Here is a 10,939-nt window from a genome sequence, read left to right on the forward strand (position 1 = left end):
TTTAATTGTATGGACTTCATTAGCGTGGGACTTTGAACAGCTAAGTGTAAGGTCTATGCCAATTGCTTTATTGTTTTCACCTTTCTGGATTTCAGCCTTGTGTAAGTCTTCAGATGACTGAGACCCATTCCCATCTTTATTGAGGTAAAATTCAATAAGTTTATCTTTCTCTAGCTCTTTCTTAGTGTCCAATGCAGTCTCCACCTTACCTGTCGGGGAACTGACACATTTGTTTACTTCTGGGATAACATCTTGCTTTTCACACAGCTCTAAGTCTAAGTCAGCTTTAGGTTCAACACTGTCCTTTTTTTCCAAGGAATCAACTGTCAAGTGCTCCTGGACTTCTGTAGTGGGTTTTGTTACCTGCTGCTTAGTTCTCCCCAACTCCCTGGGGTCAACCAGCAAGCCTTCTGTTACTGAGATTTTCCTGTCCAACCCTCTATCTGTATGAGATGACCTTTTTTCCAGCTCAATGAAGTCATCCTCGCCTTCTCCCAAAAGGGATTTTTCTTTGGTTTTGACATCTGAAGCATTTTTTTCCCCAGAAGGCTCCTTGGCACATGGATCCACAGCAAACTTTTCCAAACGTTCGGTGGCAGTGATGTTGCTGGGAAACTCCAGTGACTTTGACTTGACTGAGCTTGTACTCTCAGATGGCTGAAGAACTTCAAAATCAGCAGACTTTTCCTTATCCGGAGGCTTTATCTGTTTGGCACCCAGAGCAATGGATGGATCCCCATTCTGCTGCCTCTTTTCCTTGCTAAGGGATTTGAATTTGCTGAAAGGATTGATATCTTTCTCAGAGGATAGGTCTTCCCATTCTCCTGGCCTGTACAGAGGACAAAGATCCTTTGGTATGTCACTGTCAGGGAAAATGATGGATGTACATCGGATGTTAAAAGCAAAATGGAAACAGAAAAAAAAAAAACGGAAAAGAAAAAATAAATAATATACCAACTTAACTTAAGCTCTGAAACTCAATGAAAAATTACTTTTGCCAAAATAAACATATGTCAGTGGAAATAAGTGATTTTAAAGAAAATGGAGGAAAATGCAGAAAGCATAATAACGAAATAAAATGAGTAAACCACTTGGCAGAATATGCCACATGGGTGAAGAAATGGTACACATGTAATAACAATGTGCAAGTCATCAGAAGTTCAGTAACCAAAAAACCACAGGATATGTATTTAGCTGCTGGAATTTCATTCATACCATATTAATATTATTTCCCACACCTGACAATGAGTCAACCTCTACAACCATCCATGCTTCCCTAGTCAGTACAAATGTATTTTTGAGAAGAAAGCAAATCGGAGATAAGCCATACCCTGTTTGAACATGTTTACTGCAAAACAGTAACAGGCAACAGAGTTGGGTTTCTTTTGGTTTATTTTTCTCCATTACTCAAATGTACTCTTTGAATGCAGACTTCCCCAAAGATTTCCTTTTAAAGCAGATTTTTCTTTCTTTTAAATCATAAAACATTTCAAGATGGAAAATTCTTAAAAACTTAACAGCATACAACTTGAGCTTTTCATTACTGCTAAAAAGTCTGAGGTGAATGAGAAAACAAGATTCTCATCACTTAAAAGTAACTGAAAAGTTGCTAGACACTCTAGTAATGAGCATAACACAAGTATCTGGAAAGTTTTTCTTGAAATGAGAAAAAGGAGGAAAGCAGATGAATTTCACTGATCCAACAGGTGTTGCCTGTAAGGACGAAACCTTGCTTAGAACAAATACCTAAGCAGTGCCTAGACTACGCATAAATGAAAGTAGCCCACCCCAGAAAGTCTGTTATGTATTATAAATGCTATCAATGTATTTCTGGTTCTGAAGTGGAAGTATTCCACAGACTGGTATTTCTGTAAGTACTGAAGATGGCAGTTAAGTTGTGTTATCTTCAAAAGTTTTAAATACTCCTCTCAGAACAGTCCTGGTAACACAACAAGTGGTCCAAATCTAACCGTCTTCACTTCCACCGAAATAACCCCAGAGACAGGTCAGTGCAAGAGCCCAGCCATGGCATGCCACCAATGTGGCATAGTTACTGGATTTTACTGGTCTCCTTTGCACTTTGGTTCTCATATTCATGACCCATATCTCTTTACTGCTACTGAAGTGTTCTAAAAAGAAAGAGGAAGAACAATACAAGTGAATCATTCCTTTGCTGGCACCTTCCTTCCCTGATTTGTTTTATTCTGCTGCATTAAAACTCTTCCCCTCCACTCCCCCCCCCCCCCCCCCTTTTCCAGTCTCCTTCGGTATAGACCCTTACTGAAAATCTGTAAACATAAGTTCAGGGAAGAACACTCCTTACGATGGCAATGCGTCTTTAATCTTCATGTGAGAGATGTCATTGTAGAGAGCTATTGAGACAACCTCCTCCATGGGGCAGATGAGCCCATATTCTTCACAGCCATTCTCAATTACCAGAGGATCAGACTTATGTGGGTCAAACATGATATTGTTTGGAGTTACTATCATGACTCCTCCAACTACGCCCTAAAATAGGAGAAGGAAGAGTTAGCACATCACACTTGATACACTTATCATTTGGTATTGGATTTTAGGCTACTATCCTAAAAAGAAAAACCTCTCTCCTGCCTCTTTATATCCCGTCATGCAACGTTTGCTAACAGAACATTTTGGTTTCCAATTGCATCGAGTCAGACATTGTAAGGAGAGTAAAGAAAAAGATTGCTTAGTGACACCCAGGTTCCTGGCCGATAAGGAAAAACTTCTGAACTATTCAACTTTCAGTGCTGGTTGCTACAAGCTAAAACTGCAGATTGTTAATTTATCTCAGACAAAATAGGTTAGTGGATTTAAAAAAAAAAAGTACCATTTTATTCTAGATGCAGACACCTTCATATGATACATGAATTTATATGCAGCCAGCACACCTGAAGGCAGTCTTACTCATGGAAATGTCAATGTTGCTATGCTAAGCTACATTACAGTTCCCCTTGATCTGCTCTCCCAGAGGTACATGCAAAAAACTTCTATATATAGGGACCTGACATGAAACAGTTTCTCCCTGATCTAGAAGCAGCTTCTACCACTGATCCAAGCATATTTTGCACAGCTGCAGAAGACGCATTTAATTCTTGAAAACATGCTCTAGCCATGGATTCGATAAGAGGATGCATCAGCCATTATTCAGCATTCAAACTATGACAACTGACCATTTTTCAAGGTTTAAAAAGGAGATCTCCAATGTCTTGCTCCTGCACCCTCTTCCAGATGAGCTACAAAATTCACCAGACCAACTCAGAAGGTGTGCGTAAATCATGACATCTGACAAATAGGAGCCGCAGATCAACAGGAATGACCTACACTGTAGATACTATTAATTATCCACGGTCATCTGCCAGGCAAGCCAAGGAAGGCTAACGAATAGGCAGGTAAAGGACCACAAGCTTGGTTTGTTTGTTTTTTTTTTAAATCAGGGAGACACCAAGCTGATGGCTTGGCACTGGCAAGTGAGTATATATGTGCCTGCTCCTTTGTAAAGCAAAGCCTGTATGTACTTCCCATTTGCTTCTCCTGTATGACTCACGTACACTTGCCTGGTTTGTGTTTGGATGAAAGAATCAAAATCAAGTGCAGAGGCTTCTCCCACTGGTACGTAACTCTATTTAGCCAGAAGAGCAATACATCAGTAGGCTGTACTTCCTACCCAGCCACTGCAGGAAGCAAGGCAACAAGGGATTTTAGCTACACTGGCAAAGAAGCCGTCCCACTTTCGATCTTTCTGACTGCAAATTACTTTTTCAGTCCCGCAGCCATAAAATTGGCAATCTGTATCCTCTGCACCTAGCAAGCATCACATAACAAAGTGACAGTATTGCCCTAATTTACATGCGAGACATCAAGTAGCCCTCTATTACTTTCTACAAAATAGCAGACTGAAAAATTGCAGAGTGGTTAAATACAGTCTACATCCACTCGATGCGAAAAGAAGCCAAAAAACGTAGGTGTAAACACATCCATCTTACACAAGTCAGGACTAAGGGAAAAATATGTTTAAACTATAATGGTTAGCATCTCCAGTGTTATAAATTCCAGAGAACTTGAAAACCCAAACATGCAGGCATCTAACTGAAACCAGAATCAACAAGAATAGATATATCAAAGTAGACAGTTCAAGAAGACAGTGTCTTACAACCTTGAGAAGAAAAGAGGGTTAAAATACTGCCCAAGCTTTGTGCCTTTGCTTCTAAAACAGCTGCTGTAAAACTTAGGGTTGCAGTCCCAGTGGGAACACGTATGTTACAAGAACGCTTGCAAGAAAAAGAAAGAAAAGGTTGTATCATGCAATATTTATCTTTTTATTAGGGTTTGCATGACATTCATTAGCAAGTGCAGAAGCAACATGGACATATTTGGAAACACTGCTCTGGAAACAGTTAAAAATCTAGCTTAAAGTCATAAATGAAATAGATAGGCATGTGCTTGTTTTATAAAGTTGTTGCACAATTTGATGGAACTGGACAACTAATCCTGACATGTCATAACTCTAAAGTGCAGTTTTCTCTGCGTATCTAGCAATACACTCAAACAGATAATTCTGGTAAGTCATGGTAAGGGAATGAAGATGGGTAGAAGAGCTATTCTTTCATGAAGCAGTTATCATAACAGATTAAACAACTGAGAGAACAAAATGATACAGCATATTACCACGGTACCAATAAAGACAGCAGTGACAGATAAAGCCATCATAACATTTACATTCATTACAACATGGAGCACATTTGACTCCCTGAGTATTCATCTCTCAATTATCCAAACAGATTTTGCTTTTAAAGAATCTCAAACAATGCCCAAAAGACAGGTTCCACCTACCTTACCATCTGTGAAGTAACGACAATTCATTTTTAAAAATTTGACAACCACAGGCTCATCCTCTTCTGAAGTAGAGGACAGGACTCTCTCAACTGGTTTGAAGGCCTTTCTTGCCAAATCAGCATCCTTAAAAAAGAAAAAGTTCAGTGCAGAGCAACAGGACCAGAATCATACACTTTTAAATTTTGGGCAACTAAAAGGCCAGGTTCAACCAGCTATTTTCCTTTTGCTTAAAGAAGAAAAGCGGTCGTCACGTTTGTATGTACACTTCCTGCAGTATCCTGTATGGAAGAAAAACCTCGTAACATTACAAAAAACCTCCATACAAATAACAGGCAAGAAATTAAAAAATGCCAAGGCAAGTCAGCTCACTGAATTTCAAAGAGGTACTCTCATTAAGAAAGGGCCAGTCCTGCCACCTCATCTACACTGAAGACCTCTGCACAGTGCACTGGTGTGACTCCCCATGCAGGTGGCACAGAGGCGTAAGTCTAAGGTTAAACAGAGTTATTCACTTCAGGCTTCTCTCCCCTTTCCTTTTCGTTAGTTATGGATTTGAAATGTCTAATCGCTTTAACATCAGCAGGTGGCCAGCTAAACTCCCTAAGACTACTATCCAAAATCATCATGGCCAATCACCCTTCTAAGGAAAATGAAAGATCAGCTATGCCAAGGCCTTTCACAAAGATTAAATCCAGCAGTCTTGTCTACATAAGACAAGTCTATATATGGGTACCACCATAACACGCTTAACTAGAAAGAAACTGGCTGCTCAGACTAAACTAACAGCCTCCGTGCTCAAGGATCCCAATGCAGGATCAAGGCTCCGGAATGCAGAGCAGCATAGAAATCTCCAGGGTGAAACACTAAATAATTCTTCATATTTAACTTTCTATTCTTTAAAAACTATACACCATTTTCCATTGCTTTGATAGACTCTGGGCCCAACTGAACTTGTACTGGGTTTCTACGCTCAGACAGAATTCCCTTAATTTGGAATATTTTAAAGAGATGGTAAATTTTGTAGTACAGCAAATTAAAATCAGTGTTACTCAATACACTACACACAAGGTCTGAACTGTAACCTCAAAAACCTGCTATTTACACAGCCTTGAATCTCAGCTTCAGAATCAGAAATTATTTTCTGAGTTTAAGACCAGTGAACCAATGTTTGACTTACAGGGAGTTTATCATATTCGGCATCTGATGATGAAGGAGAAACGGGAGCACCAGGACTGAAAGAAGACAGCCTCGCAGCACTTGTTTCTGGCACAAAGAGAATCTAAATACAAACACATATGTCAGAACAGTAAGACACAAGCTTCAAAAAGTTATTCACTGTAACTACTACGTTCTACTAGAAAGACAGCCCAATATCGATCGCTCGTGACTGCAATGCACTCCTTAACAACTACTTATTCTAGACTCCTTCTTCACGGGTGGTGCTGGCAGGACACATGCAGGTCTAATTAATTACAGGATCTAGCTCTACATTTTGTTTTGCAGCACAGGCAAGAAAATAGAACATTTTCCACAGAATGAGAAACTCCTTATTTTCCCCCAAAGTTACAATCCCAGGTTGTCTTGCAACTATCGCAACTACACAACAAGTAACTGTAAAACGACTATTAATAGTCATTAACTTGTAACAGCAAACTCTGGTCCAAAGAGAAGGCCATTGCTGAAGATGGGGGATTTTTAGTGCTAGAAGTTTATAACAATTCACTATAGGTTGTCTGTTTCCAAAAAACATACTTGCATCTCCAAATTTACGAAAAAATTCTTTATATGAACCAGCATTTTAGCATCATGTACTACATCTAAAAGAAAAAAACCCTTACGCTAATGCAAGTGTATATAAAAATATAATGCTTTGTTTGAATTTTCACATTCCCTCAGAGTGAACATCCCAGATTTTTAGTACAGCAATACTAAAATTGCAGTACAGCTTTGGACCTCCACCCCAAATAAAAACACAGAGTCATTTGTTGCAAGTGTCAGAGCAAAGAAAGATACTTTTAAAGTTAAAAAAAAAGGTCACAGTTTAGTTTTAAACTAAAAATGTTCAGAAAAATAGAACCATTTTGCTTATCCCAGCTTTTGCCTGCTGGGTATTCTTAGGCAAGTCATGCCATCTCTTTGTGCCTCAGTTTCCCCATCTGCAAATCAGGACACTTCAATCTCTTCATGTCCATGAAGCAGAAGTAGAGATCTGCTCTTCATGAACCAGGTGTTAGCCTTCACATTTGCATTTCCATTACTTGACTCTCCCAAAAACAGTCTATCTCCATTTATTTCTCATCTTACAGGAGACTGACTCTTCCCCAACATAATGGCAAAGAGCCATTTCAATTACTGTATCTAACTCTCTAATTCTTTAATGTATTATACATAGCATTCACCTAGGCTTTCCAAGAATTCGACTCTCTTGCAACAGCTACATTACCCTCTTGAGCTTCAGAGTAATTTTTAAGCTTTAGTGACAGCAAATAAATAATAAAAGTCAGATATGGCAATTACAAAGCCCCCCCGCGCCTCAACTCCAGGTAATGATCTAGCGAGTTCCCCTTTGAGGGGTTTAAATTACTGTCCATTACCCTTGCATCCAAGTACCTAAAAGATATGTGAAAGTAGTAAAAAGCTTTTAAATACATAGCAAATAGTCAGGTTTCAGGTATAAAAAAAAACCATAAAAGATTTACCTGGCCTGGCACAATCGTCTGCGTGAAAAGTTTATTGAGCTCCACAAGCTTGTTTGGGGTGATGTTAAACTTTAATGCTATGCTGTTTATGGTGTCCTGATTTCCAGCCTGAAGAAAGAGTTGAAGCTTAAGATACCATAGTGAACACTCAGCACACCAGCTGAACTAAAACCATCTAACAGACTGTTTGCAGGGAATAGATGCGATGGTCTCAACACACCCTGTTTAATAGCTTATGTGATAAGCCAGTATCAATAAAATGAAAAAAATATTCTCTCATACTATACAGTAGATAAAATGGAGAGGTGTTACAGACGTCCCTCTCCTTTTCTCATAAAACTTTAAAGCAGCACCACCTTATTTAGAACTGGTCTGGCAAATGGAGAAAGGACACACACTGAAAAGTTCATTAGACCTTCAGCAGTTGCAGCACATCAGGCATTTGTGCTCTTCCCAGCTGGGACACTCGCCTTCCACAGTCACTCTGTGTGATGGACGTGGGGTTCAGGGACCTGGCTGGCTCACACAGAGATCTCCTGGGCAGAGCTAGTCCTCTGAGCCGCCGCAGCAGCACACTGCCACCCTGCTCCAGCTTAAAAGAGGTCTCACATCATCTCAGGACCAAGCACAGGCCAGCTACTTGATGACCTAAGTAACACTGTGGAATGGTAGTATTTTTCAGAATAACAAAACTGATTGCTCTACTAAAGAGCCATGGTGCCGAAGTAGAAACAGGACTGACAGCTGTGAGAAGAGGCAGAGGACCTGGGTTGAACAGTGAGTGGTTCAGGACATGAGCATAGCTCTTCCCACACAATGATACTTGCAGCAATCCCTGTTGAGACAGGTACAAACTGCAGCCAGTATTCACTTAGTGCTTTCAGTTTTGTGCCACTGGCTCCCTCTCGACCTCAACAACTCCACTTTCAAAAAGCAGACATGAACAAAGCACACACCAATACTTACAGTATATTCTATGGTACCAAGGGGTTTCTGAGAAACCATTTTTTTCTCTTTCTTTTCATTGGTTTTGTTTTGGTTGTCATCTAAAGAGAAAAAAAAATTATTCAAGTAATTGACTTTCAAGGTGTTTGCCTATCAACGTGTTTTGAAAGAGATCTACAGGATGTGCAAATTGCAGCTGTGAACAGGAACAAGAGGACACATCAAAAATATCTATTAGGCCTTAAAATTGCATTGCAAGGCAAGCAAAACTTCATCAAGTATAGCAGGTTTAGTAATCATTCAGGAACTCTGCAAGAGTAATGTATGCATGATACCATATCAATACAGAACTGCTCCCATGCTTTTCTCTGCGATTCTTACGCAATTCAGCTGTCGGACACAAGTAGTTTGTGTGATGAGCTGCTATCAAGGCTGCGGCAGAAACCAGCAGATGAACGTACGCACTGATACCGAATCAGTACAGCTACAACAAATACTGGTTAATCACCACTTCACCACTAGTACATCATATTTAAATACTATTTTAAACTCTGAAGGTAAAAGTATGCTGAGTCCTGCAAAACATGGAGGCATACAGTATACAGCCAAGTATCAGAAAGCATAAAGCTTGTTCAGAAGACATTTTCCATCAGCTACAGTACACAAAACTCATCGCACCTGCAGAAACCCTTGCAAGACCCAAAAGGCACATGTGAGCTCACAGGAGCATGAGCAGGGTAGCTAGTTCCAATTCTTACCACAGCAGAGGGTAGGCAAAGCCGAGGATCAGGGAAAACGCCTGCTGCCCAGCCAACCCAGCTCCCCGAAAGCGACACCGGACCCGAGGGCTCACCCTCAGCACCCTGAGCCCAGACCCGCATACCTGGGGGGGACAAGGGTGGCACGCAGCCCCAGCTCCAGGAGCGGGGCTGGGGCGCAGAGAGGCCGTGCATGGCTGCCCTGCTCGTCCAGCCTGCTTGCCCCCGGCCCCTCGGAAAGGTCCTGCTGCCTCCGGCAGGGTGCTGAAGCCTGGCCGAGACAGGAAGAGGCGAGAAGGCAAGGCAGGGCTGGGCCCGGCAAAGCCAGAAGCCAGGACCAGGAGCGGGGAGACGCTGCCCTCCTGGGGGGACCGTTCCCGCAGTCCAAGCCGACAGCTCCAGGAGGAGGTCAGGGAGGAAAGGACAGGGAATGGCAGTGCAGGGCTTCTGGCTCGCATTCAGGCTTTGCTGCAACCTTTGCTATTTCCAGAGAGCAAGAGGCAGAGAGTAAAAGGAAGGGCAAGGACTCGCCTGCCCCACCGTAATGTACACAAGAAGAAAGGAGGGGCTCAGAAGCATGCTGCACCTGACCCTTCTGCCAGCCCATTTCCACAGCGAGATTAATGCTGGGGGCTGCCTCAGCGTCTTCCAGAGGCTACACAGTCAGAGACCGTCTCCTTCAGTCAACAGAGACTCACAAGAGCCCAGCCTGGTGCACGCAGCTGAACATACAACCAGGCGTTACTGCAGAGGTACCCCGCCCACTGCCGGCCAGGGATGCAGTCATTGGAAGTGCCACGGTTAGCGATATAACAGAGAGCAAAGACGTTTTTCCCACAATGTAACAGAGGCAGAAAGCATGCAGGGACTAAACACACACAATTTAAGTACACGTGGATAGTATACATGGCACGAAGGGCAGAGGTAGGAAGAGGACGATCAGGACGATGCTGGCTTTTCCCTGACAGCATTTTGGAACAGAGCATCACTCAATGATCTCAAGACTTTTCATCTCTCAGGCTGGAGACCCATAGCAAAACTTTTAAAATTAGCATTCTTGCTGCCTTTTTCTGATCATTTGTATTTCCACCATTGTCATACCATCTTCCTCTGATCAGAGTCAAAGCAGTCCATGGTGAAGGATGGAAAAAGAGGTAATGACAGCGTTAGCAGAGCATGGTATTAAACGATCAGAAACACAATGCTAATATGACAGACAAAGAAGTGGCAAATAGTGGATGTTTCCTTAATCTATTATTTATGTACAACTGCCGATAGGGACATAATCCTGCCTGAAGAAACTCCCCCACCTAGCAATGAGTGAGTTCACACTATTTTGCGCTACTCAGGAGATACCATTTCAATTACTCCAGGATAACTAGAACTTTGTATCACACCCATGCAGGCAAACTACCAAAGCTGCCTGCTACCTATCATTGGAGAGAGAGAAGAAAGGTCTATAGGTAGACTTCATCTTCTAGTAAATGATTTGGTCTAGCTGGAAAAAGTAGACAAGTTTTCAGATATATTAACTCTTGCTTAGCTCTGAAACAGCACACAAAGTAGGAAACAGTTAAGAACAATTATTTCACACTAACTAGACATGCATCAGTAAGACCTTGGGGTGGGGGGGGAATAAAAATAAAGTAGCCCAGGAGAGATGCTGAGAGAGAGAGAGGGAGA

The 10,939-nt window shown here is 41.7% G+C and overlaps 1 protein-coding gene across 1 annotated transcript in view; it reads right to left on the minus strand.

Moving 5' to 3' along the window:
- NCOA7 (nuclear receptor coactivator 7) overlaps positions 1 to 10,939 on the minus strand; it is a 102,821-nt gene that overhangs the window by 26,461 nt on the left and 65,421 nt on the right. Inside the window, 6 exon segments of the mRNA XM_009325638.1 lie at positions 1 to 862; positions 2,324 to 2,508; positions 4,852 to 4,977; positions 6,032 to 6,133; positions 7,554 to 7,661; positions 8,520 to 8,599. The exon segment at positions 1 to 862 is cut by the window's left edge and continues 59 nt beyond it. Coding sequence (XP_009323913.1) covers positions 1 to 862; positions 2,324 to 2,508; positions 4,852 to 4,977; positions 6,032 to 6,133; positions 7,554 to 7,661; positions 8,520 to 8,599 — 1,463 coding nt within the window.

Source organism: Pygoscelis adeliae, unplaced genomic scaffold (assembly GCF_000699105.1).
Source record: "Pygoscelis adeliae isolate BGI_AS28 unplaced genomic scaffold, ASM69910v1 Scaffold54, whole genome shotgun sequence".
NCBI lineage: Eukaryota > Metazoa > Chordata > Aves > Sphenisciformes > Spheniscidae > Pygoscelis > Pygoscelis adeliae.